Raw genomic sequence first — 27590 nt, 5'->3', positions numbered from 1 at the left:
AGCTACAGTCAGACTTGATAAGCTCTCCAGTGGCCTGGGAACAGGACTAATTAAACAGCAATAAAGGGGCTATTTTCCAAATTGAGCTATCTCACTATTCAAGAAAAAATTAATGGGAATAAGGAGGTACTAAGATGCAAGGGAGGGTGTGTTTCTGATTCAATAACATATTCCTTTTCCTCCAAATTTCTAGTATCAGAGAAATAGCAAAAGAAAAAAAAAAAAAAGAAGCAACACTCCAATACACTTTTTTTTTCTCCTTTTTTACTTACATTAAATACATCGGTAAATCAGCAGTTGCATTCTGTTACCACGATTGTTATGTTGGGAGAGGAAGAAAGGGAAAAAAGGCAAATGCTTTTTTTAGAAGCAAAAAAAAAAACAAACAGAAAAAAAACCACCAACCTCCCCCCCACCCCGCCCCTTAAAAAAAAACCAACTGATCAGAAGAAAAAAATTAAGAGCTGGGAAATAAAAAAAACTAAGGTTCCCCAAGCCCCAAAGAGCTCAAAGGAAAGCAGAAGAGTTGAGAGGAAGTGGACAAAAGGCAGCAGATAGGCCCAGAAGCTAAGGCCAATCCTGTTCCTAAGGGGGGCAGGGGAGGGGAGAAGAGGCCTGGAGAAATGGTTTCCCAACCCCAAGGCAATGAAACATCTTCACTCCTGCTCCATGGGGAAAGCTGTACAGAGAAAGGACTTCATTTCTAAGAGACTTAAAAGAGCCATCCTAAGTTCTTCCACTTGTAAGGATGCACCGGGTACTTCTGGGGGCTAGTGGGTGCTGGGAAAAGAAGGGGGAAATGCATGTGTGTTTCAGGGCCACGGGAACTAAGGCTGCCCCTGGAAAAGGAAGGGAATTGAGGCCTAAGTGGAAGAACCTAAGCTGGGTCCTTCAGAATCTCAGCTTCATGGATTTCTGAGCTGCTCTGGGACAGAAGGCAGTCTGCACGCCAAAAGGGCAGAAAGGTTCCAATCCTAGGTTACTATGGCCTCGTCTATCTTATTTCTCCCAAATTCTGGGCTAGAACAAGAAGGAGTTTAGAGTTGTCTCTTGCCTTGATGGCTTCCCAAAGACATCATAAAATACCTGATGAGGGATATGAAGAGAGGCTAGAGATTAAGAAAGGACCAACGTCCTCTGGTGATACGGGACAACTGTGAGGGACCTTCAGTGCCAGTCATTCCCTGTCCACAGGAACAGGTGTTATGATATGAGGGGGCCACAAGTAGGCTTCTGTAGAACTACATGCTAGTGGTATGTGGATTAAACCACTGGTTGCATGGGGTGGGTTTGGGGATAAGCATGAAGGGACCAAACTAAAGATACTAATAAAGGACAAAATAGGGTCTGATGGGAGGTGGGGGAGACAGAACAGACTGTACAGTAGGAATAAAGATCATACCTATTTACAGGGAAGTACAAAAGACTGGTAATGAGTGGATCAAATTGAATGAGAACCCTGGGAAAGGACAAAAAACTCCTCCCTCTTGCTGGATTCCTCTTCACTCCCCTACAATGACCTATGCTATCCTGAGAAGCTGCTCTACAGTTACTCAGTTAATTCTCCAGGAAAGGTAAACCTCTACCCAAGAGTTAGGATGGCAAGAATACAGGTGAAGTAAGAATCAGAGTTGGAGGAAGCTAGCAGTGGAGACCGGGCTTGAGTAGCTGCCACCAGTACTGTTCTCTACAGCCCCTTCCCAAACCTCATACACACCTCGGATTCCATTTAATTAAAAAGAGGGCAGGTAAATCAATCAAAACCCCCATAAAACAAGTATCACAACTGAACTACCATCAATTAAAGTGCAAACTGCAGGGGATATAGTGGCTGGGGCTGAGGCCATCTGAAGACGAGAGAGGAAAAAAAAAAAAAATGCATATGTATAAGTCAGAGGATGGGTGTCAGAAACTGGTCCCTCCTCCATTTAGATCACAGCAGAGCCAAAGATGCAGGCAACCAGTGAAGATTCTTTGGAGGACTCTGGAGTCCAGAACCTCTCCCATTATGGGAGAGACGCTACCTAAGTGGCTGGGTGAGGGGAAAGTAGGCCTGGGAAGAGTTCCAGAGCCACAGACGACACTGCATCTCCACCTCTTCCACCTCTGCCCAGTTAGCTAACAACAAGACTCCCACATGGTGCCCAAGAGCTTGCCTTCCATTCTCACCTCTACCTAAAAACACCCTCCACAAGGCCAACTTATGGATACTGCAGTGTTTTCAAACATGAGAAACTCCAACCAAATAAAACAAAAAGACAATGTTTCTTTACTCCTTCCTGCTCTGAGCCTTACTTTCCCCCAGGGCCTTTAATGTGACTGAACTGAAAACCTCCTTCCTTCTTAGTTCCTGGGTTCACCACCTTCTCCACCCTGGGGAGAGGAGGAAAAGGGGATCAAGAACAGAGACTGACCAAAAGCTGAAGGGAAAGGGGCAGGAGACAACGTTTTTTGAAAAAATGGGGAAGAAAAGGAGGAAAGGTAAGTAGGTCACTGTCTTGCACCTATAATACAAAGTGGAGAAAGTTTGTTTTGGAAGGTAAGTCCTGGGGGATCTGACCTCCAGGCCCCAGAGTAGGGGTAGGAGGCCAGTGGCAACAGCTGCCTGGTGTTGTTGCTGAAGCGTTAAAAAGTGCCATGACGGAGCTGTCAGGAGGCAGCCCTTGGGAGCCAGGGCTCAGTGTGCTGTTACCGTAGGGGCTGTGTGCTGAGGGGTGGGGATGGAGGTTATTTCTTAGCTCTCGTGCTAGCTTCATACTTGTTTGCTGCTAGCCACCCCTCAGTTGCTACAACACTGGCTCTTGTTCTGCTGGGACTGCTCATGGAGATCCACACCCCGGCTTCGGCCTGCTGCACCCCCCAGATTCTGGGGTTCACTCTTTGGCAACTTCTTAGCTAGAGATAAAAACAGAAGGGAACAAAGTATGGTAGATTTTACTCATCCCCCAAAAAGATTACAGGGTGGGGAGAAGTGGGGGAAAGGGGAGATGGGAGAGACTAAAGGAATGTTCTAAAGGGGGGAGGGTTCATTGTAAACTATATTGAAGATGAGGGGGCTCAAGCTGCAGCCAAAACGTGGAGGTCATGATGTAAAGTTACAAGGTATTTTCATACCTAAAGTTTTCACAAGAGGAGACACTCCCATTTAATCCTTATGACTTGGGTTATCCATCCTGCCTAGACCTCAGGGGAAAAAGATAGGAAGACCTCAGGCTGCTCTGACCTTACCTATTGCCAGGAAGAGATCGTTCACGTTCATAGCTGTCTTGGCTGAAGTCTCCATAAACAATAAGGTGTTGTCATCTGCATACGCCTGGGCCTCCTGCAAAGGGTGGGGTGTACTGGTATTCAGACGGTAGGGCAGCAACAAGTACTGCCTTTCCACTCCCATGTAGCATCAGGGGTAGGCAATATCCTAGGTTCCCTCCCCTTAATTGACCCTCTGAGCCAGCTGGCCCCAGAACCATATTTCGGTGATGACTCCCTCAAGGGATAACCCATGGTCTAGACCACTTAATGCTATAAACAGATGTTAGGAATCTTAAGTACAGGGGAGAAGGTCAGTTGGTTGGGGGCTTTGGGGGTCTGACACTTGAGTAGTCCCTTACCTCAAATTCAATTGCTCCCTCCTTCCTCTTTTCACACTGGTACCCCCACAGCTGGTACTCCCACAGCTGGTACTGGTACTCCCCTACCCCTCTGCTCTGGAATTTTCTTCTGACTCCTCTAAAATCTCCTGGCTGTCATTAGGGTCACAGAGTTGCTGTATTTAACTTGGTGCAGAACTGGGGAATGAGATGATGAATGTCCTCAGATGAGGTTTTTAGAGAGGACAGGTTTGGAAAAAAAAAAGAGGTCCCAAGCACAGAGGGAGTGTGTTAGGGACTCTATGGCCATCTTACTTCATACTCCACCATGCGCTTGTTGGCCAGGTCCGCTTTGTTCCCTGCCAGGGCAATAACGATGCTAGGACTGGCCTGTCGCTGTAGTTCCTTTACCCATGTCTTCGCTCGGGCAAAGGTTTCCTAGGAAAACACAAAGACAAGAATGGGTAGGGTGGAATGACTGCCAGTCTAGGCCCATCACCTTCAAAACCCAATCTCACAACTCACCTCTTCTAAGCAGCCTTCACTCACTGAAACCACCTGTCTCTGGTAACTCATTACCTCTGTCTTCTCAGCACTTGGAAGCATACTTTGTATTCTTATTTGCTATTTCAAGAACCGGTTTTCTCTCCCCCACCTAATTTAATTCCTATAAATAAAAGCAAGGACAATCTTCTCAGCCCACTTACCTGATTAGTAATGTCATAAACCACAATTGCAGCCTGGGCACCTCTGTAGTACATGGGGGCCAAGCTATGGTATCGCTCTTGCCCAGCTGTGTCCCAGATCTCAAACTTGACTGTTGTGTCATCTAGACAAACAGACTGGGTGAGGAAGGCCGCTATGAATGAGAGAATGGAGGAGAAGTTGTTGTAAGTTGGAGGATGAATGGGAACATTCCACCCCCCTTCAAAATATCTCCACTCTCAGTCTAGGACCAGTCACCACCCAGGCCATTCAGCTATAGGAAAAGTTTAGCATTCTCTTCTTGTATAAAAGAAAGGTTTAGTGTTCTCCTCCAGATCCAGGAACCAGAATTAAGACTGTTCTCGGTTAAGTCCCTCCTGCCACAAGTTTCCCTAGCTAAGGCATGGGGCACGTCATAAACTCTGAGGACAAAAAGAACTAGAAGAGTCCTCCCTCTTCTAACCAAAGGAGAGGAGTATGCAATAATGACAGAGATAATAAGCCTCGGATAAAAGTCACATCAAGAACTGATTAGAGGATTTTAAAGTCTGAAGTGAAGTCCCAACGTTATCAATATTATTTGAATGTTACTTTTTCATATATTCTTCTGGCCCAAGAACACATTTCCAAGGTGACTAATAAAAGTGGGGAAGAAGTAACATGGGAGTTCTCAAAAAAGATCCTGTTTTACCAGATGTGGGCCTCAGGATCATGAAGCTTTTTGAAACATACATGTGTATATTGCCACCAACCTCACCCTACCTCCAATCATAATCAGCAGATCTAGGGTAAGGCCTAAGCATGCATAGGATGAAAATGTTCCCTAGGTGATTCTGACGTACATTTTCGATTATGAACAACTGCCCCAAAACAACCTTGCTCAAGATGACACTCAACTGAACCTCACTGGCATTAAGATGAGAGTGGGAGGAGAAAAACAGACTGAGATAAAAAATTAGTGGTTTCCTTGGTATGTAAAGGCCAACCTTTCTACCTTTCTTCTAGAAGTAAAAGGATGAACACAGACGTGCTTGTTGACAATAGCAATTTTTGTTTCATAAAGGATTTCCATTCCAGGGAGCTAAGAGGGCCAGCTCCACAATCAGGTCCCTACATCTCCCTGCAATAGCCCTTCTAAGCATTGAACCTCTTCTCTCCCTGAAGTACTCACCTCCAATGGTGCTCTCCTGGTACTCGTGGAACTGTCCTTTGACAAAACGTAATACCAGGCTAGACTTCCCTACTGCAGATTCACCCAGTAAGACCAACTTGAACTGGCATATTTTGCTGGCCTGGGGCTGCCCATTGGGCCTGGCTGTGCTTCTGCTAGTCATGGCGAGATTATCAGAGTGGGAAAGGGTAGAGGGAGGGGGATGCCACAAAGCGGCAAAGGGGGGAGGGGGGAGGGAGGGGACTTCCAGGCTTCAACAGTCCTGCAAGAAAAAAAGTGGATAAAATTAAACATGGGGTCATTTACAGCTGTAGTCACCTCCCACCCCCATTTTCGACCCCTCCTTAGCATATGGAGCTCCTGGGACAGGGATGAGATCTAAGCCACAGTTTCAACCTAAGCTGAAGCTGTGGCAATGCCAGATCCTTAACCCACTGTGCCAGGCTGGGGATGGAACTTGCATCCCAGCCCTCTCAAGATGCCTCCAATCCTGGTGTGCCACAGTGGGAGCTCCAGCTGTAATCACCTTTTTTTTTTTTTTTTGTCTTTTTAGGGCCGCAACCTTGGCATATATAGAGCCCAGGCTAGGGGTTGAATTTGGAGCTGTAGCCGCTGGCCTACACAACCACCACAGCAACTCAGGATCCAAGCTGCATCTGAGAACTATGCAACAGCTCCATAGCTCACGGCAACACCGGATCCTTAACCCACCGAGCAAGGCCAGGGATGGAACCTGCGTCCTCATGGATACTAGTCAGATTTGTTTCTGCTGAGCCATGACGGACACTCCTGTAATCACTTTTTAAAGAAAGGATAGAATCTATTTCCTTGCTCCTATGAGGACCTTTTATAACCACCCACCATTAAAAGGCTACACCACTGAGAGTCCCAGGCAGCTGACACTCAGTTTTAAGAGTAGGAAACTATAAAATAAGAATTGCATCTAGGGTTTGGTGAAATGGAGAGACTGAAAACTATGAGAGTAGTTTTGTTTCAGCCACATCCACGGCATGTGGCAGTTTCTAGGCCAGAAGACTGAACCCATGCCACAGCAGTAACCTGGAAGCCACAATAGTGACAATGCCAGATCCTTAACCACTATGCCACCAGGGAACTCCAAATTTTTAATCTCCCAATCAATCCCCACTAGGTCTTCAAAGAATAGCAAATTGATCAACTTTTCGTTGGCCTGAAGAACACACAGATCCACTTAAAAGTACCCTAGATCCCTACTATCTCCTTGGTATCCCGCTGCTGTCCTTGTCGACCCCCTCTAGAGAAATTCACTCTGGAGGTGTGGGATAAAAGTCACCTCTCTTAAGAGTAGCGGGATAGCTTCTGGCTCAACATCCTTCATAAACAACGATTTCTTTCTCTTTTTTGGGGTCTTTTTAGAGCTGAATCCGTGGCATATGTTCCCAGGCTAGGAGTCAAATTGGAGCTGCAGCTACCAGCCTACATCACAGCTCACAGCAACACCAGATCCTTAACCCACTGAGAAAGGCCAGGGATCGAACCCTGGTCCTCATGGTTCGTTACTGCTGAGCTGAAACAGGAACTCCCACAACCATTTCTAAAAACTTATTTCTGAAAGTCTAACCTATGGTACAATTACCAGAAAATCTTTTTTCATTTTTTGTCAAAGGTAAATAGATAAACAGACCACATTCAGAATTATCTCTTTCACTTTGCTTCTGCCACCTACCCAAGTCTGAACATCTATCAAGTCTGAGTCAGTAGGCTTGACATTCAACTTGCAGCTGTCCTCCTGGTGCTTAGGGATTAGAATACCCTCCACACTAAATAACAGCTGTAGCCCTCCAAATTAGAGGCAGAGAAAGAAGGTGTACCTTCTAAACACATGCAGAAATCTTCAGAAGAGAGTATAGGGGAAAAATCTTCAATCAATAAATACTTGATGAAAGAATAAAACTGAACCACCTTCTCTACCTTCCAATTGGCTAAGAAAGCTGGTGGTAGTGGAGAAGACAGAGAAAGAAAAAAAGAGAGAAGTTGGGACTTTGAATGTCCAACCATCCAAACCTGAATATTTTTCATCATCCTGCCTCTGAGGGGAAAGCAACTATGAGATTCAAAGAAGTGTTAGCATAAGCAAAGCACGTAAAACCTTTCCCCCAAATGTAAATATTGCTAAGGTTGTACTTTGCTTGTTCAAAATAATTTTTTCCTTCTCCAAAGTTGACTCCAATGAGTCCACAAACATCATATTCTATGAAACACAGAGGGAAACATTATTTTGTCACTACAGCAAACTGCTTTGGGATCAAATCAGGATTAAGAATCTCTGCAATGCTATAAAGACAGAAAAAAGAGGAGTTACTGTCATGGCTCAGCAGAAACAGATCTGTCTAGCATCCATGAAATGCAGGTTCCATCTCTGGCCTCAATCAGTGGGTTAAGGATCCAGCGTTGCTGTGAGCTATGGTGCAGGTCACAGACACAGCTCAGATCTGGCATTGCTATGGCTGTGGTATAGGCCTGCAGCTGTAGCTCCAATTAGACTCCTAGCCTGGGAACCTCCATATGCCATGGGTTCGGCAGTAAAAAGAAAAAAAAAGGAGTTCCCGTCGTGGTGCGGTGGTGAACGAATCCGACTAGGAACCATGAGGGTGCGGGTTCGGTCCCTGTCCTTGCTCAGTGGGTCAAAGATCCGGCGTTGCTGTGAGCTGTGGTGTAGGTCTCCGACGCGGCTAGGATCCCACGTTGCTCTGCCTGTGGCGTAGGCCAGCAGCTCCAGCTCCGATTGGACCCCTAGCCTGGGGACCTCCATATGCCACGGGAGCGGACCTAGAAAAGGCAAAAAAAAAAAAAAAAAAAAAGACATACATACATAAATAAATAAATAAAATACGTGAACTCTTAAAAAAAAAAAAAAAGAAAAGAAAAACAGAGTTCCCATCGTGGTGCAGTGGTAAACGAATCCAACTAGGAACCACGAAGTTGCGGGTTCAATCCCTAGCCTCGCTCAGTGGGTTAAGGATCTGGCATTGCCGTGAGCTGTGGTGTAGGTTGCAGACATGGCTTGGATCCCGTGTTGCTGTGGCTCTGGTGTAGGTCAGTGGCTACAGCTCTGATTCGACCCCTAGCCTGGGAACCTCCACATGCCATGGTAGCAGCCCTAGAAAAGGCAAAAAGCCAAAAAGCCAAAAAAAAAAAAAAAAAAAAGAAAAGGAAAACCATACAGGAGGAAGTATAGAGGAACAAAGACTGTGGCATTCGAGTCACTGAATTTATCTTATGATTCTGCTTACTACCTGTACATTTGTTTCCTCATCTGTAAAATGGGATAATAGCCTATGGCCACCTACTTCATAAGGTTGTTGTGAGGATTAAATGAGATAATACATCAAAGGACTTAAGTATCTGACATTTTAAAAGTGCTTCATCAATGAATATTAAGCTACTAATCATTATTAATATGACATCAAGAAAATTTCCCTGAGACTTACCTTCCACTTTGATAAAATGGAAAAAAACACCTACCTCACAGAGTAGCCATGAGGATCAAGTGAAAGATGTGTTTAGCATGTTAATAAAGTCAGACAGGTATAGTTATTTAGTGGCCCTGATTCACAGAAAAGATTATTAAAGAATATCTTAATATTAGTTGTTATCAATATATTTTTAAAGAGCAGCCATGATATAAAAGAGGCAGAGAAAAAAAAGGGAAAAAAGTGTAAAGAGGAAGTTAACAGAGAAATGAAATAGAAATAAGAACTCAGAAAAGTCCCAAAGTAGACTAGATTAAGGAATAGGAATGTAAGAAGTTACTCTGATCCTACTGAGTATTCTGCAGTTCTCTAGGCCAGTGAGTCCTAAGACTCCAGATATACACGTGCTGCTTTGTGATGAAGTTTTCAATAGTCTATGATGAAATAATTCTTAAAAAATGATAGAGCAAGTTTTTCAGAAAGCTAATTTATTCAGCTTAAAAGTACCCTTTTACAGAGTTCCCATTGTGGCTCAGTGGAAATGAATCTGACTGGTATCCATAAGGATGCAGGTTTAATCTCTGGCCTAGCTCAGTGTGTTAAGGACCTGGCATTGCTGTTAGCTGTGGTGTAGGTCGAAGACACAACTTGGATCCTACATTGTGGCTATAGCACAGGATGGCAGCTGTAGCTCGGATTTGACCCTAGCCTGGGAACTTCCATATGCTGCAAGTGTGGCCCTAAAAAGAAAAAAAATTTCTAAAGTTGGAGGAAAAAAACACATGGTTGGGAGTTCCTGTTGTGGCTCAGTGGTAACAAACTCGACTAGTATCCATGAGGACATTGAGTTCAATCCTTGGCTTTGCTCAGTGGATCTGGTGTTGACATGAGCTGTGGCATAGGTCATAGTAGCTGCAGCTCTAATTCGACCCCTAGCCTAGGAACTTCCATATGCTGCAGGTGCAGCCCTAAAAATAAAGAGCAAACACACAAACAAAAACAAACAGTTGATCCTATTTCTATAAAACAAAGCAAAATTCTGCAAAGAAAAAGATATGGAAAGATACATACTCATCTATTAACAATGAAAAGAGTGGGACTGAAGAAAGTGGTACATGAAGAACTCAGATTTTTTTTTTTTGTCTTTTTAGGGCTGTACCCATGGCATAGAGAGGTTCCCAGGGTAGGGGGTGAATCGGAGCTGTAACTGCTGGCCTACACTACAGCCACAGCAACTCCAGATCTGAACCACACCTGGCAACTTACACCACAGCTCATAGCAATGCCAATCCTTAACCCACTGAGCAAGGCCAGGGATCGAACCTGTGTCCTCAGGGATACTGGTCAGATTCGCTTCCACTGAACCATGATGAGAACTCCCTCAGATGTTTTTCATTCTACATAATTCTTTCTTTTTCTAACAGGGAAATACATGTATTTTTAAAGTTTAATGGTGGTAGAGCAGGATCCAGCACTGCTGTGGCTCAGGTTGCAACTGTGGTGCAAGTTCAATTCCTGGCCATGGAACTTCCTCATGTTGCTGGTTCAGCCAAAAAGAAAAATAAAGTTTCCTACATAACACCCCCACCCCTTCTGTATAAATGCTTAAGAAATAATAGTGTTGGGGGAGTTCCCGTCGTGGCGCAGTGGTTAACGAATCCGACTAGGAACCATGAGGTTGTGGGTTCGGTCCCTGTCCTTGCTCAGGGGGTTAACGATCCGGCGTTGCCATGAGCTGTGGTGTAGGTCGCAGACGCGGCTCGGATCCTGCGGATCCTGCATTGCTGTGGCTCTGGCGTAGGCTGGCAGCTACAGTTCCGATTAGACCCCTAGCCTGGGAACCTCCATATGCCGTGGGAGCGGCCCAAGAAATGGCAAAAAAAGACAAAAAAAAAAAAAAAAAAAGAAAAAAAAAGAAATAACTGTTGGAGTTCCCGTCATGGCTCAGCGAACATGAATTTGACTAGCATCCATGAGGATGCAGGTTCAATCCCTCGCCTCCCTCGGTGGGTTAAGGATCTGGCATTACTATGAGCTGTGATGTAGGTTGCAGACGTGGCTTGGATCTAGTGTTGTAGCGGAGGCCATCAGCTACTGCTCCAATCTGATCCCTAGCCTGGGAACTTCCATATGCCACGAGTGCCACCCTAAAAAAAAGACAAAATAATAATAATGACAGTAATAATGGTGTTGATAGGAAGTAGTAAGCTTTATAAACATACTTAGGTGGAAAAATTAAAAAAACCTCCAAATTTAAATTAATTGGTCCATCATGTCCAAAATTCTAGGAACCAAAAGTTCCCACTATGGTGCAACTGGATTGGTGCCATCTCTGGAGCACTGGGATGCAGGTTCAATCCCCAGCCTGGCACAGTGGGTTAAGGATCTGGCACTGCTGCAGCTGCAGTGTATGTTGCAACTGAGGCTCAGATCTGATCACTGGTTTGGGAACTCCATATGCTGAGGGGCAGCCTTCAAGAAAGAAAGAAAGAAAATTCTAGAACCAGTACTGCAAGAATCAGTATTAATTAGCTTCTTAACCACTAGTCATAGTTCTTTAGCTCTTTTCATCCTCGAACACTTAAAGCAGTGTTTCCCAAACTGTGGGCTGTAAGCCAATAGTGACCTTGAAATCACTTGGTGGATCACGATCAGTATATTTTTTAAAAAAAGAAGAAAAAAAGGAAAAAAAAAAATCAGGAGTTCCCTGTGACTCAGCAGGTTAAGGACCCAGCATTGTCATTGCTGAGGCTCTGGTTACAACTGTGGCACAGTTTTGATTTCTGACCTGGGAATTTCCACATGTCCTGCATGCTACAGGCATGGCCAAAAAAGAAAAAAAAAAAATCAAACAGATTGCAAATGAATGTAAGAATCATAAGAAAATGATTTACTGTTTTATTTGCGGGTGTATGTACACACACTGAATTATGATATAAAAAAATTTTTTTTAGGAGTTCCCATTGTGGTTCAGTGGTCATGAACCTGACTAGTATCCATGAAGAAGCAGGTTTGATCCCTGGCCTCGATCAATAGGTTAAGGATCTGGCGTTGCTGTGAGCTGTGGTGGTAGGTCGCAGATGTGGCTCCGATCCTGCATTGGTGTGGCTGTGGCTCAGGCCAGCAGCTGTAGCTCTGATTTGACCCCTAGCCTGGGAAATTCCATATGCTGCAAGTGTGGCCCTAAAAAGAAAAAAAAATTTTTTTTTTAAATGAGCCATAATCCATTGTCACGGCTAGGTCATGGGTTCGATATCTGGCCCAAGAACATCCACATGCTGTGGGTACAGACAAAAGAAAAAGCCATGATCAAAAGTTTAAAAAACAATACGTGGGAGAGATCTGACACTGAAAGATGGGTTATTAGGAAATCTACTTTCTGTCCAGCCTATAAAAGCACTTCCAGGTGAAATTAAGATGAGAGCTGAATATAACTCTCTAGGTTCTCTAACCCTGATAGTAAAGTTATGGAGTATAATTATGAAAATGTAAAGCCAAAGTCAACTGAGGCAGTCTCGTGCAGTGTTAAAAGCCGTGGAATCAGGCAAGCCTGAGTTTTACTCTCTGTTTTGCCAATTACCCCACTGCGGTCTTATGCCGCTCACTCCCTCGGCTTCCTTATCTATGAGGATCTAGAGGTGGTGTAGAGAGGATAATAGGTGAAAGTAGCAAAAGACAGAATTTGAATTCATTTCCAAAGTTTTGGGTACATTTAAGAAATTTGTTTGTCTTAAGGCTTCTCAGCATCTGTGAGGATGAGTTATTTTTAAAAACACATTTATGTAGGTCTTCACACCTACCGGTTCATAGCAAAAGAAGCTAGGCCATCATAGCTACACTTTAAAACAGAAAACAGATGACATAATAGGAAAAAACCTACAGATGATAAGCTGATCAAGTTTCCTTTAGGTGACATACATTACTATACTCTTAAAAAGCAACAGGGAAAGTTATTAGATTCTTGGACTTACTCCCTCACATTTTTATCTATTTCAAAGCATGTGATCCTAGGGGCAGAACACTAAGCCTCAATGTTACTACTCTTCAATATGAAAACATGGGAGTTAGAATGGACTGAATTCTCATGAGCACACATCACTCCAGGCCTGGGAAAACAGTAGGGAGTTGGAGAAGTGTGAAGATAGGAAACATCACAATTGTTCAAATTGCAAAGCCCATGGTCACTAATCCTCACAGATGGTAAATCAAAACAGAGCCCATCAGCAACCAGCAAACTTGCTTGAACTGTCAGAGATTAGTAACTACTGGGTTAGAAAAGACTATCTCCCACCCTAATGTTTCATCTCATGAATATGTCTTAACTTCTCAGTTCACAGTAATTGATGGGCTGCCCATCTTTGTGCTTTGATTTTTTTTTTTTTTTTTGGTCTTTTGTCTTTTTAGGGCCGAAGCCATGGCATATGGAGGTTCCCAGGCTACGGGTCTAATCAGAGCTACAGCCGCTGACCTATGCCAGAGCCACAGCAACGCCAGATCCAAGCCGAGTCTGCGATCTACACCACAGCTCATGGTAATGCCGGATCCTTAACCCATTGAGTGAGGCCAGAGATCGAACCCGCAACCTCATGGTTACTAGTCGGGTTCATTAACCACTGAGCCATGACAAGAACTCCGACTGTGCTTTGACTTTTAATCCCAACATATTAATAAGGATACCATGTTTCTTATGCAAAGCTAGACTCTCAAAAGATTTGGGGTACAGAAATAGGAATTGATTTTCTCCTATTTCAGCGATATTATTTTTGCTAATAGTTGATCCATCCAAAGGCAAAAAATAAACCACAGCCAACCACTCAGATGGTGTGATTATTACCTTCAAACCTGATGCAAAAAAAAGGAAGGAGGAAGTTTTTCTTCCCTTCAACCTTTTCAGTCCAGAAGAGAAGAAATCAGACTTAACTTCCCTTAGAAGTTCAGCTCCACAAGAATGGCTTATCAAATGACCATTAACTAGGGAAGACTGGAGTTTCTGTTGTGGTGCAGTGGAAACGAATCCAACTAATATCCATGAAGATGCAGGTTTGACCCCTGGCCTCTTTCAGTAGGTTGGCGATCTGGCATTGTCATGAGCTATGGTGAAGGTCATAGATGCGGCTCAGATTCTGCGTTGCTGTGGCATAGGCCAGCAGCAACAACTCTGATTTGACCCTTGGCCTGGGAACTTTGATATGCTGCAGGTGTGGCCATAAAAAGCAAAAAAACAACTAGGGAGGATTAAGGCTTGACCATGGCATCAGTTCACTGGGGAAGGGGAAAGTAGAGGATGAGGGGGGTCAAGTTATTTAGTGTGGGGAGCTCTCCTAGTAGCAAAGAAAAACATAAATAGAAAAGGTTTCTTACGGAGTTCCTGTGGTGGCGCAGCAGAAACGACTCCGACTAGGAACCATGAGGTTGAGCGTTTGATCCCTGACCTGGCTCGGTGGTTTAAGGATCTGGCACCACTGTGAGCTGTGATGTAGGTCGAAGACGTGGCTCAGATCTGGCATTGCTGTGGCTGTAGTGTAGGCCAGCGGCTATAGCTCCAATTAGACCCCTAGCCTGGGAACCTCCATATGCTGTGGGTGCAGCCCTAAAAGGACAAAAGACCAAAAAAGAAAAAAGAAAAGGTTTCTTAGCCTGCCAACTACAGAGAAGTCTGTCATCTATCAATAGAGGCTGAGTTCCAGGTATAGAGCCACTGAAGACAAGCCCCTTTCCAAATGCCAGCCTTGTAGGTTCAGTTTGCCAAATAAGGGGTAGTCTATGGGTCACCTAGTCCAGTCTCTGTATTTTAAGGTGAGAAGACTGAGGCAAAAAAAAGAGAAATCAATCAACCTGCCAGGTGTTACCATTCAACCGGCTATCACACAACTGCTTAGTAGCAAGTCTTCTAGCAAGTACTCCCAGTCAGGTACTCTTGCTTCTATTATACTACTAAACCTCTTAAGGAAGCAGGGGATGCTGAACTCTGAACTGAAATCCAAAGAAGAGACCAGAGGAGTAAGAGCTTACATCCCATAGAGTTTCTGCCTCTATTCAATTTGGCTAAGTACTTCCTATGGGCCTAAAAAAATAAGTTAGAATGACCCAAGCCTTCCCTAGGAACTGGAATCCAGTCCCATATCCTTCTGACAGGAAGACTCACTCATTACTATGCCTCTCCAGAAGGTCTTAACCAACCCCTGCCAGGACAGCTGAAATAGAAACAATTCTGTGGAAGGTGCTAAGGAAAGTAGTGGTAATTTCTGCACGATTCAGTGGGCCTTGAGATTAATGTGAGTTTTACTGGGTAGAGAAAATAGAGCAGAAGCCAGTAAATAACTCTCCAACTGTGTCTATACCCCAATTACCAAAATCTTAAACTGAGTTCCACTACTTGGCTTATGGTGTTGATCCAGAGTTAACCACTGAGTCAATGGCTTAAATGAGATCCTTCCACTTCCCCCACCCTCTCCCTTATATTTCCCCAAGAGGCAAAAACATTCTTAGCTCTTATCAGCATGGTACTGCAAACTCCCTATTATTGACCTAGGAAAGGTCAGAATGCCTTTCCCCACTCTATCTGCCTAGCAAACTCCTAATGTATCTTTTAAGGCCAAGCTCAAATGTCACCTTCTCTGTGAAGTGCATAATTACTCTCCAGCCCCAGCAGAATTCATCACTGCTTCCTGGAATCCTATAGTATTAAGGCTGTATTTCTATCACAGCATTTATTACATTATTATACTACATGAGTTAACTGTGTCTGTCCGCTTTGCTAAACTATGAACTCCTCACCAAGTGTGACTAATTTTTATGTCATCTTGAATCTCCAGAGCAGAGCACAATGCCTGGTCCCTAGTAGGTGTTCATTAAATACTCCATAAATTAATTTAGGCCAAAACAATCCTGCTTCCTTCTTCCATCTACTCCTCTCCTTCTGTGCCATCTGGATACATTCTTAATTCCATTTAGGAAAGCTTTTAATCGGCCTCAGAGAATCTCTTGCCTCTTTGTGATCTTCCTTGGATGGAGGGCCCTCTTGGGACCCAGCCCACAAGGTACTGTTGCAACTCACATGGGCTAACTGCTTTTCCTGTCACCCGTTACTATGCCTCAGATGGCCTAATCACACCAAGTATGCAGTCCTTCCACTCTAACACTGAAGCAACTGTGGCTAAAAACAAAGTTCTCTGATGTTAGGTGTTCAAAAAAGCTTTGGGTCAATATCTCTATTAACTCTCGGATTTGAGAAATCCAAGTTTTTGTTTTTGTTTTGTTTTGTTTTTTTAAATCATACCATCACAGAGCTAGAGGACACTCTGAAAAGGTACCTACTGCCCCTCAATAGAAACTACAACCTGGCCCCAAAATCTGCACACACTGCTCACCTTGGTGGCTCCTTCCTCCGTTCAGTTACTATCAGTAAATGACTAAATCTTTCCTAAAACATTCTTGGGAAGTGGGAGTGTATTTGTGCAGGGTTTTAAGGTATCCTTCCTCCTAGAAGGCTGTAGCATTTCCTTATTTTAAATTCATTCTCTTATACTTTGGTTCTTTTCCAATCTGAAATGCCTTAGGATAAGGGAGCAGGTTGTATACACTGGATTCTCCTACCCTAAGTCCCCTCATAAGTCAAATTCATATCAATGCACACAAACAAGCAAACTATAGGAGAGCAATCCTTGCTTCTGGGCAAAGTTAATTAATAGTTGAAGAGATGAGGTAAGACTTCAATGGCAATGGGAAAGTCCTCTTCTCCAAATATATTTCAAATATATTTTTTAACTTCAGATATACAATTGAAATTCTATATTGATAATTCCACTCCTTAGCTTCCTCTTAAGAAGCAAATACTCTTGGAAGAGTTAATACTTTAAGTGATTGTTATTTATACCTGAATATGGAGCAAGTCCAGATTTCCTTTTTTCTTTCTTTCTTTCTTTTTTTTTGCTTTTTAGGGCTGAACCTGTGGCCTAAGGAAGTTCCCAGGCTAGGGAGTCGAATTGGACCTGCAGCTGCTGGCCTACACCACAGACATGCTGGATTCAAGCTGTATTTGCCACCTACACCACAGTTTGTGGCAACACTGGACCCTTAACCTACTGAGCAAGGCCAGCACATCCTTATGGATACCAGTCGGGCTCTTAACCCACTGAGCCACAATGGGAACTCCTCCAGATCATTTTTTGAAGGAAAACTTTGATTAAGGAAAAAGTGGAAAAGACAAGAAAGGATGTATAGAAGAAAGTGACAAGATATCATCAGGATGCAGGAAATGGCAAAGCCTAGTGAGGATTTAGAATACAAATACACACATACACATCTACACAATTTTCTCTAGGACTGGCTTTGCAGGAGAGAAAATAAAAGCTCCAGGGGTGGGGTGGGGGGCAATAATCCAGGTTTCTGAGGGCACCGTACAAAGGCTGGGCACATTACAGAGCTTCTAAAGCCAGTAAGGGCAAATTCAACTAAGAAGGTGGTATAGTAAATGTCCCAACTGTACTGAGATTTAAAGGAAAACTGATTTCAAATTCAGAGAAATTTGGAAGCTTCTTCTATCACTATAGAAAGACAGATACAGGGGCCCCTTAGGAGAACTAGCCTCTTCTTTTGGGATAATGAATGGACAGTCACATACTCTGAACACGCAGAGACCATGAACCAGAAGATAGAAGTCTCAAATTCCTCACTTCGGCAGAGATGCCAATAATTCACTCAAACGAAATGATTCACTGATCTTTCCTGCCCATAAAAGAAAAAGAAGTTTTGGCCATCTATTTGGGCATTTCCTAGAATACCCACTACACAAAGTGTGTGTGAGTGTGTGTGTGTGTGTGTGTGTGTGTGTGTGTGTGTGTGTGTGTGTGTGTGTGTGTGTGTGTGTGTAAGGATGTGAGGGATAACCCAGAGCACAACTCTCTGCTTGTCTGAATTTGATAAAAGCAAGACAAAATGAACTGCGAAAGGAGCACAATAAATAACAGAGTATCATCTCAGAAGGGAAACTGTAAGAATGAGAAACCAGAGTTTGGTGGGAACATGAAAACAGAATTGCCTTGGGTGGCATATCCCCCAAAGGGAAGTAAGATTAGTCTGATCTGCTATCTCTTATCTCTGACCTTTCTGGATGAAAGGAGGGAGGTATATGTGGGAGGATTTATACTTTTTATACTTCTGTAAAACTTGAATATTTAAAAATATGTACATATTACTTTTCTAATTAAGAAGAAATGTCGTTACAAAATATGCTGGTATAAAAGGGAAAAAGAGGGAAGTATAATAAGGGAAAATCCAATAAGCTCCAATCTATGGAGGGGACTAATGAGGTCAGTAGAGCATTCAAAATATATGGGAGGAGGGGACTCTCACGTCTTATTAAATCCATTTTCCTTTTCTCTACTCACCTCCTTCCCCAAGTGCCTCTCCATCTGACCCAACTTTCTAATAGCTCAGAGACCGGGGCTCCTGAAGAAGGAGACAAAGAACAGGGGTGATGCCAACCTTCTGGAATGGAATTTCTCACTCTTCCCCAAATCCCTTCCTCAGTGATATCACCTCATATTTCCAGGCTTGGTTCCACCTAACCATTACCTGCCTGGGAAATACCCAAGTCCAAGTGCCACGAAAGTTTCCCCAACTATGGTCAGAAGGTCTCTGGATGGCTGCGGGATCCCTAAGTCCATTTCCAGTGCAGAAAATAAATCACTGATTCTCCATTGCTGGGTCAGAGACAAGGTATCCAATAAAGACCACATTATTAAGTAGGAAAGAAACGAATGAACACCCCCAAAGCCGACTTCTTAGCTTTTTCACAGGACATGAAACAGGAGGTAAGAAGAAACAGAGACTGCAGTCTAAAGTGTGTGAACGGCCAACAGTTAGAGAAAAAAAAAATTACTTTTGTCTTCATTGGCTACCCCAGGAGTACCAAAAAACTTCAAGTTACCACATCTCCACACGTAATGGGAACAAAAGCATGAGTTCTCGCAAGACCCTGAGCCTCTAGCTCACCCTTTAGCATTCCCAGCAGCTCCCATAACTGATGCGAGACCCTGCTTCCCTTGCTCCAGTTCCGAGTCTTCTAGATTAAGAAAGCTCTCTTGGCTTGTCTCGGTTCTCCCTCACTGAACCCAAATCCCTGTCGGCTCAACTCTGGAGCACCCTAGTTATTTTTATAATAGTCACTTTGCCCGAAAAGAATGCCTCTTACACAGCTAAGAACCTTTCTCTGGCCCTTCCACTGAGACCTCTCGAGAGAGCCTCAGCCCCGGTTCCCCTCGGGGCCCGGGCGTCGGGCTTGACCCCTCCTCACCTCCCGGCATGGGCTTACCTCACCCGCCGCCCCATCCCATCTCCCCAGCTCCTCCCTCTTCGGCGAGGCTCAAAGAGGCCTGCCCCTGCCCGCACGCGAGCCACGGGCCTCCCGCGCCGGCGCCCAGCCCGGCAGCCAACACCACCCAGCCGCCTTCCCGACTCACCAACTTCGGGCTCCCAGCCCGCCCGGCCCCCTCCTCAGCGCCCCCATTAGGCCTGCTGGGGCCCGGCCCCCTTCTCCCCTCTCCAGTGGGCCACTCCAACCCCTCGCGGAGGCCTAGACCCGCCTCTGCCCTCAGGCCAGGCCGCTCTCCTCTCCGGGGCGCCTCCGCCCCTGCCCTTGCGGGCTCCATCAGCCAGGTACCTGGGGCTCCGTCTCCCCCGTCGGGCCCAAGCCTGTGTCGAACAGACAAACAGCTGCAGCTCAACCAAACCCTCCTGCCCCTCCTCCTCCTCCTCGCCCTGGGGCGGGGGCCCCAGCCAATTGCACGACTACCCGCCTACCACAGAGGGTGGGCTCTGTGCGCCCTAATCCGCCAATCCTCTGGAGAAAGGCGGATCTCTTTCGGCGCTATCACCAATGAGTACGAGAAAAGGACTGGACAGACGGGTCTCTGCACCAATACAGAGAGGGAAACCTTGGAGATGGACGAGGTGAGGAGCCACTAAAGAGTGAGCTCCCCGAGATAGGGGGCGGTACACCACTAACAGGCGTGTACCTCAACCAATAAACTCTCGACATCCTCATGACCCCGCCTTTTGACTCATAAACATCTAATCAGGTGAGCGACGGAGGCGGGTCAAAGTGAAATTTTAACCAGTACTTCGAAAATTCGAGACTTGAATGGCAGGCAAGGCGGGGTCGAAAGGCTTTGGAAGGCCGCTACTGACCTCCGCCCCTCCCCCGTATTCGGCAGGCCTGCCTTCAGCGCCCCGCCCTCTATGACAAATTCGCGGGCGTAAAGGGAAATACTTCTCTCCGGGACCTGGAGCCTGGGAATTTAAGTACCCTTCACATCGGTGCTTCCTCCTTTCAGTGGGGCTCCGAAGGGTGGCCCACGGGCAGTCTGAGATTTTTTTTGGTGAGATGAAACAATGGCAACTCCTAGAAGTGGTAACTTGAGGAGGCTTTAGCCCCGTTATAGTAATTTTTCATAAGACGATTGATATATTCTCAATTGTACGTAAATATGAATAAACTACTTTGGAAAACTTTACCGTTTGTGATATGAAACAAAAAGGAAAAAAAGGGGAGCTTCCTGGGAAATGCAATGTCAATGCAAATTCCCATGGAGCCCAGTTCCAAACATACTGCTGCTCCTAAACCCTAACCTTGAAATTCTGGAACTGGCACCTCGTACGTATGTGTATGGGATATATGTCTATGTGTAGGTGTTGTGGGGGCAAGGAGAGATGTAAGTTTGTGGGGAAAGAGAAGTAGGAAATACATAAGCTTCGGTTTCCCTAGCTGTAAAATCAGGGCAATAATTCCCACCTTGCCCACCCTCGGCACTATCCCAGTTGCATCACAGAGATCAAAATGGGGATGGGGTGGGTAGCCCTGCACAGAGATTAGGAAAAGGAGTCTGAAACCAATTATCGCATACATTCATATTCTCTCACACACCATTCTTTCAGTAAAACACAGAGATGAGCTATAAAACTAAGAACTTTTTTTTAATGAATTATAAACTAAATTACAAATAATGTTAACAGCAAGAACACTCAAGGACAAAAGGTTGGAGGAAAGAGACAAAATCATAAAAAGAAAAAAAAATTTTTTTAAAACATTTGCATTATAAACCCCAAGGTGCACAGGGCAACAAATCCACCCATTCCCACTTAAAAAACTACTATAACCTGAAATATAAATATAATTGTTCATCCTTCTTTTAAAGAAATATTTTTTCCCCAATGCCCCCACTCAGTCACAGCCCTAAAAAAGTGTCAGCATTCTCAAAACGATGTCTAAACCTTAACTTTCACTCTTATGAGGGTGGCCTTCAGAGGAAGATAGGACTTAGCACCTGATGAACTAAGACTCTTAAAAGGAAGAGAAAAATTCAAACATTTTTCACTTGCCTCTTAAGGCCTCAGTGAAGCATTGTCTTTGTCCCAGAGCGTCCCAGACACCTCTTGCCTGTAGGAGGGACAGGCAAGAAGACTAGGAGCAACCATTTCTACTGCCGCCTCACTAGCACCGCAGAGACTGGGAGTCTTGAATCTCCCAGACTGTTAGGTGAGATGAAACACTACAACTAGGGCATAAACTGGTTGGATCTATTTTTTTAACCTAATTCTTTAAAACAGGTCCCTCCCTATGTTTCTGTTTTGCTTGGGTTTCAAAAGTTCCAACTTAGCCCCGCTGTTATCAGTTAGCTTTACGCAATGGCTGCAGGAGATTTGGGGTCTCCCAAACACAGAAAATAATTTCTGGGCTTTCAGAGACTGGATGGCAATCCCTGTGTGGTGGGAGGAGAAAGAGTCAGTCTTTTTTTTTGTTTTTTTTAAATACCAGCTCTCATAAGTAACGACTAAGAGGAGGGGGGGAGGGTGGTGGAGGCTGACTTAAGTGCATCTAATACTGAAGCTTCCTTTCAATTTCACCTATTGCTCCCCTCTACCCCCTGTTTCTCCAAAGTTGGCTGGCTGAGAGGAGCAGGTGAGTGCTAAGGCAGCCAGACAAGAACAGTGGGCTAAAAGCCCTGGGCCAAGCCAGATCAGGCCCCCACTGGAGGAGAGGGTGAGACGAGGGGTAGGGTTCACAAAGGCCATCAAAGTCGAAGGTGAGGTACTGGCTTGGTCACATCCTGGAAGAAAGGGTGAGCCAGAGCTGCCTTTGCTGAAATCCGCTTGTTGGGGTCGTAGTGCAGCATTTGCTGGAGGGAGAGATGTATGCTGAGTTCAGTAACGTGATAATGGACTAAATGGGCAGCAGGTATCTTGAGAAATTGGGAAAACAATTCCTTTCACCCAAGGTAGAGTTCCCATTTCCTCCCTCCCTATATCTAACAGGTGCGCCAACAGCCATAGGGAAGCACAAGCTAGGGAAACGCTGAGACCAGGAGTCCAGGGCCTCATTCTTCCTTCACCCTGGAAAAACCCAGCCCTGGGGGAGTAAATGAGAGGAAATGGGTGCCCACTCCCCACTCTCACCGATAACAAGCTCCGTCCATCTTCATCCAGGGGAGGCACAACTTTGCTAAAATCTTGCCTGGCCCACTTAGGGAAACTCGGTTTATAATCAGGCATGGAAGTAACTCCTGGCCAAACCACCTCATCTGGGGTCCCAAGAGTCCGAAAGATCCGGAAGAGCTGGTCAATCTCAGAATCTCCAGGGAACAGAGCCCGGCGGGTCACCTGAAAATGGGGAAAGAGGAAAGGCCGAGACCCACATTGACGTCAGTCACAACTGCCCATTGGATAATGGAGGTTCCCACAGGCAGTGGAAGTTCAGCAGGGCCCCATGACTCCCTCCCCAGGGTCTTTCATGGGGTCAGTCACACAGAGCCTGAGACAATGAAGTCCCTTCATCTGTCTCCTTGCCCCCTCCTTCCTTCCCCCAACCATGGCTTTGCAGATCCCCAAGGCTGGGTGGGGCTGGGAGGGGGTGAATGTCTGGGGTGCCACTGACATGTAGCAAAGGGATCCCAAGCCACTCACGGGGTGTGGGGTAGACACTGCGGTCATCCCCCCTCCTTGTGATGCAGCCACTTCTAGATAGGAGCACAGCGGGCAGAGACTGTGTCTTCCATTTCTTCTGTGTTCCCCACAGCACCTAGCATGGTGCTGGGTACATACTAGGTGCTTAACAAATATTTTTTGATGAATTGAGAGACGAATATGGGCAATTGTAAGATAATGTACTGGGGGATAAATGCACATTATATGTATGTATATATATATATATATAGGCTAATGGTCTCCAAGCCCCCAGTTACAACCCAGATAAGGGACCATAAAACATATGGCTGATTTGATTTGAAAACTCAGCTCACTCCACTGTTGCATTAAAGGGGATGAGAGCTCCCTTACAAGACTGGGCCTTAGGGATCCTTCAATCTGAAAAGCCAGAGGTTGAGGGGGGGTATGATCTAAGCCTGCAGTTTAAAGAAGAGTTGTGAATACAGCGAACACCGTTGGCCTCACCACTGTGTTCCTAGTGCCCTACAGTAAGGTCTACAGGCCAAATAAAGGAGATGCTAAAAGGAACTCATTTTCCCAAATATAAGCAGGCTGAAGCTAAAATGGCTGCAGAAATGATTTAGCTCAGTTTGGAGATAAGACATGAATGCTGGCTGCTAGGGCTGATTGAGGCTAGCCTAACACTGTGGCAGACATTGAGGATGACAGTCCTATTCTTTCCCTACCAACCTCCTTTGTGCTACTCTAGAGGAGGGATCCTGTGATGAGAGAAGGACCATGAGCCTGGGCCAAGAAACAGTACTGTCGTTCCTGAATGTGGGGAGGAGTGGGCCAGGTGGAACTCGGGCATGCCTGCATACCATCTCAGCAAAGATGCAGCCCAGGCTCCAGATGTCCACGGCTGTAGAGTAGTATTTGCAGCCCAGAAGGATTTCAGGTGCTCTGTACCACAAAGTCACCACCTGGGGACAAGAGTAGGGAGGGGAAGGATAGTATATGGGGCATGGAGATTCCAACATCTCAGCTCCTCGACACTACGCTGCTGACTCTCAGCCTCTTAAAAGAAGCTTTTTTTCTTCCATCCTTTCCTTCCCTCTGATGTCCTCTAATAACCGGGACAGCTTCTTGTCTGTTTGTTTTTGCTTTTTAGGGCCACACCCTTGGCATATGGAGGTTCCTAGGCTAGAGGTCCAATCGGAGCTACAGCTGCTGGCCTATACCACAGCCACAGTCATGCCAAATCCTCAACCCACTGTGCAAGGCCAGGGATCAAACCCGCAACCTCATTGTTCCTAGTCGGATTTGTTTCTGCTGCACCACGATGGGAACTCCTGGGACAGCCTCTTATCCTAGAGTAGCCTAGTCCATGGTCCTTGGAACCCCAAATTTTCTGAATCCTCAATTTACAACTTTCTTGGAAGACTTGAGGCAAGCAGTCATAATTTTAATGGTGTACCATCCAGCTCTCCTAGCTTAGTATCTATCAAAATATGAAGTCTGTGCATACTCTAAGACCTCTTGGGGCATCAGAGATAACTTTCCATCTAGTGATAGAGAAACTGCTAGCCAGATATTTTTAGTAACTTTGTGAATGTCCCTGTTAACACCTCACCTCCCAAGAAATTCAGAGAAGACATGCAGAGAGGAGCTCACCTCATGGGTGTATGTACGAACAGGGACTCCAAAGGCTCTGGCCAGTCCAAAGTCTGCTAACTTGATAGATCCTTCTGCGTTGATAAGCAGATTCTGAGGTTTAAGGTCTCGGTGCAAGACCCGATGAGAATGGCAAAAAGCTAGCCCCTGAAGCAGCTGGAACAGATAACTCTGACAAGGGGAGAGAAGGGACTGTGTTTTTACACCAAAGTGAGCAAATTAGGGTCTGCTCTGTGCCTCCAGAGTTTCTACTAAAGCCTTTATTATGTTAGATTGTAATTAAACATTTACATGCTTTCTCCCATTGGACTATCAGCCCAGTGAGGATAAGGATCAGGTCTTATTCAGTTTTTTGTTTTGTTTTGTTGCTTTTTAGGGCTGCACCCTCGGCATATGGAGGTTCTCAGGCTGGGGGTCAAATCGGAGCTGTAGCTCCCAGCCTATGCCATAGGCACAGTAACACAGGATCCAAGCCACATCTGTGACTTACACCATAGCTCACGACAACGCCAGATCCTTAACCCACTGAACGAGGCCAGGGATTGAACCTGCATCCTCATGGATGCTAGTCAGATTCATTAACTGCTGAGCCATGACGGGAACTCCCTGTCTTATTCAGTTTTGCATCTCTTTTCCATATTCTGTGTCTAGCACATTGAGGGTCTTCAATAAATGTGTTGGATAAATGTTTATTGATAGATTAAAAGTAGCTCCAGGAGTAAAGAACCCAGCAAAACAGACAATAGAGACTCACTGGCTATTTCTCCCACCAATTTTTTTTTTTTTTTAAAGAATTTACCAAGTGCTCTCCAGTCCCATTTATCTGAGTTTTGTTGTTTTTTGTTTTTTGTTTTGTCTTTTTGCCTTTTCTAGGGCCGCTCCCAAGGCATATGGAGGTTCCCAGGCTAGGGGTCTAATCAGAGCTGTAGCCATGGGCCTATGCCAGAGCCACAGCAACATGGGATCCAAACCTCGTCTGCGGCCTACACCACAGCTCACAGCAATGCCGGATCCTTAACCCACTGAGCAAGGTCAGGGATCGAACCCGAAACCTCATGGTTCCTAGTTGGATTCGTTAACCACTGAGCCACGGTGGGAACTCCACCTTTTATCTGAGTTTCATCTCACCTTCCACCTGAGCTGCTAAATTGACTCACAAGAGTTTCAACTTTGATTCTTCTGCCCAGCCCTAGGGTTAATAAGCATAATGAGCGGTGAAAGAGCCATACACACACACACACACACACACACACACACACAAAAGGTATGTGTGATTGTGTTTGCATGATAGGGGGATGACGGCTGGGAATGAAGCCAAGATCACAAATCATCACTCAGTCTTAATTATCTGTCTTAAGTGCCCCCAAGACATGCCCATGTTGGGGAGGAACTGATGAGAAGGATTACCTTTATGAGGGGAAGAGGAATGCCAGTGAGAGCAGAGGCATCCATGAATTTCTTGAGATCCTGGTGCAGAAACTCAAAAACCAGGTAGAGTTTGTTTTCTGTGTGAATGACATCCAGCAACCTAGGGAAGGGGGGATGTCCAGGAACAGAGGTGAGGGAGAGAAATGTCCAGATAACACAAACAGAACACATCTTCCTTTACTGTCAGAGCACCTCCCGGATGCATACTTACTTGACAATATTAGGGTGGTTAAGCTCCTTAAGCAGAGAGATCTCTCGAATGGCAGTACTGGGTACACCCTCCGTCTCACTTGGAGAAGTTGGGAAAGCAGATGGGAATGTGGTTACAAATATTCCTTTTTCCCCAGCCCAGTCATGACCCCACCAGAGACACCACCCCAGCATCCTCTAGGGAAATGAGAGAAAAGGGGTGTCAGGGATTAATTCATGGGTGGACAGGAAGGGCTTTTGGACACATTAAGGTCATTATTTCTTCTTTTCCCAGGGGTAGATTAGCAAAGCCTCTTGGTGAAAGTGAAGAAGGTTAACTGGGGGAAAAAAGGTGGGGGTGGGGGGAGTAGCAGCACCCAGCCTCCGAGAGGGGCCAGTGAGTTTCAACTGCCATTCTTTTGAAAGGGGGAGAGAATTCTAAGATGAGGGTGGGGTTGAGACAGCGAGGAAAGTTCGTATTCAAAAAGTTGCTCTTTACCGCTTTCTACAAAACCCAACTCCACGGGGAGTCCTGGACCCCAAATCAGAGGCCTCCTTCCTCTTCCCGAGTCTTTCTGACTGTACATTTTCGGGCATCACCCGCCTTTGGAAAGGAAATTTCCCATGGACTCTACACTACCCTATATTCTCCACAAGGAAACCCTGTACTGTCCTTCAACCTACCTCTCCACTTCAAAAGAAGTCCCTCCCTACTACCTTCCGGTCCCTGGATGGCTACCCGCCTGTTGGGGTGGGGGTGGGGGGCACTCAAGGAGCTCCGGAGTTAGAGGAGTCCCAGGTACAGAGGCCACTCACGTGTCCAGGCGGATTTTTTTAAGCGCCACCACTTCTCCCGTCACCTTGTTTTTGGCTTTGTACACAACTCCGTACGTGCCCTCTCCGATCTTTTCCACTTTTTGGAAGTTCTCCATGAAGCGCTAGCGAGTCGAATCAGCCCGGCCCTGGAGCGGGGGCCTGGGAACCCAGCAGAAAGCGGCACCCAGCTCTCGGGGGCCGAGGAGGGGGAAACAGGGCCCTGCACGGCAGCCCCAGGTCGGGATGGAACGCAGCGTATCTCTCGCTCTTGTCAATTTGTCCAACTTGAAACAATGTTGCCGCCTCCCCCCGCCAGTTCCCTACCGCCACCAGAAGCCCCGCCCCTCCTTCCCGCGTTTCCCTGGCTCCGCCCCCAGATCTTCCTATTGGTTAACGTCAGAGTGGGAAGGGCCCGTCCTGCGCTCCGCCACGCCCCAAACGACCCTTCCCAGCGCAAGTTTCTGAGGTGTATTAAGTCAAGTTTTAACCTAGGTGGGAAGGTGAAATATCGTGTTCCTAGTATTTGATTTGGGCTCGAGTTTTCTACCTGTACCTTGAGTCTGTAGGGATTTCCTAATATCTAAACCGGGTTTTCACCACCCTTAGGAAAATGTGCACTGATCTAAGATTAAATTCCACCTAGCC

At 45.6% G+C, this 27590-nt stretch overlaps 2 protein-coding genes across 19 annotated transcripts; both read right to left on the bottom strand.

Annotated features, from left to right (window-relative positions):
* Positions 1 to 297: 297 nt before the first annotated feature.
* On the bottom strand, positions 298 to 19644 carry RAB5B (RAB5B, member RAS oncogene family). Of its 14 annotated transcripts, none has more exons than XM_084956087.1 (8): positions 19379 to 19644; positions 18305 to 18365; positions 7314 to 7433; positions 5464 to 5725; positions 4295 to 4446; positions 3903 to 4025; positions 3229 to 3322; positions 298 to 2895 (listed from the first exon to the last, which is right to left on the bottom strand). In XM_084956087.1, exons 4-8 carry the CDS (start codon positions 5624 to 5626, stop codon positions 2780 to 2782), a joined length of 648 nt encoding a protein of 215 aa, XP_084812213.1. In that variant the 5' UTR covers positions 5627 to 5725; positions 7314 to 7433; positions 18305 to 18365; positions 19379 to 19644; the 3' UTR covers positions 298 to 2779. The 14 variants fall into 14 exon arrangements, 12 of the variants coding, with proteins under 12 accessions (XP_084812213.1, XP_084812212.1, XP_084812210.1 ...); XM_084956086.1 differs by having other exon boundaries at positions 19579 to 19644; XM_084956084.1 differs by lacking the exon at positions 7314 to 7433 and adding an exon at positions 18492 to 18619 and having other exon boundaries at positions 18912 to 19402.
* Positions 19645 to 20865: 1221 nt separating this feature from the next.
* CDK2 (cyclin dependent kinase 2) lies at positions 20866 to 27240 on the bottom strand. 5 transcript variants are annotated; one of them, XM_005655594.3, is made up of 8 exons: positions 26946 to 27240; positions 26152 to 26229; positions 25920 to 26040; positions 24513 to 24683; positions 23720 to 23821; positions 22878 to 23021; positions 22371 to 22574; positions 20866 to 22093 (listed from the first exon to the last, which is right to left on the bottom strand). In XM_005655594.3, exons 1-8 carry the CDS (start codon positions 27059 to 27061, stop codon positions 21989 to 21991), a joined length of 1041 nt encoding a protein of 346 aa, XP_005655651.1. In that variant the 5' UTR covers positions 27062 to 27240; the 3' UTR covers positions 20866 to 21988.
* Between the last annotated feature and the right edge of the window lie 350 nt (positions 27241 to 27590).

The sequence above is a fragment of the Sus scrofa genome, chromosome 5, assembly GCF_054392235.1.
Source record: "Sus scrofa isolate SSC_HxYL_T2T_F1_AM1 chromosome 5, Sscrofa_HxYL_maternal_Yorkshire_Landrace_v2.0, whole genome shotgun sequence".
Classification (NCBI taxonomy): Eukaryota; Metazoa; Chordata; class Mammalia; order Artiodactyla; family Suidae; genus Sus; species Sus scrofa.
The sequence above is the reverse complement of the archived record's forward strand: the minus strand, read 5'-3'. Positions and strand labels throughout refer to the sequence as shown.

What these genes read in the sequence shown, in the direction of transcription:
- RAB5B (XM_084956087.1), bottom strand. Translation starts at nt 5,626, where the DNA reads ATGACTAGCAGAAGCACAGCCAGGCCCAATGGGCAGCCCCAGGCCAGC. An exon ending in TTTATGACATTACTAATCAG is followed by an intron (nt 4,026 to 4,294) that starts GTAAGTGGGCTG and finishes GTGTTTTCCTAG; the next exon opens with GAAACCTTTGCCCGAGCGAA. An exon ending in CGATCTCTTCCTGGCAATAG is followed by an intron (nt 2,896 to 3,228) that starts GTAAGGTCAGAG and finishes TTTTATCTCTAG; the next exon opens with CTAAGAAGTTGCCAAAGAGT.
- CDK2 (XM_005655594.3), bottom strand. Translation starts at nt 27,061, where the DNA reads ATGGAGAACTTCCAAAAAGTGGAAAAGATCGGAGAGGGCACGTACGGA. An exon ending in CAGTGTCTACCCCACACCCC is followed by an intron (nt 22,575 to 22,877) that starts GTGAGTGGCTTG and finishes CCCCATTTTCAG; the next exon opens with GTGACCCGCCGGGCTCTGTT. An exon ending in ATGGACGGAGCTTGTTATCG is followed by an intron (nt 22,094 to 22,370) that starts GTGAGAGTGGGG and finishes CTCTCCCTCCAG; the next exon opens with CAAATGCTGCACTACGACCC.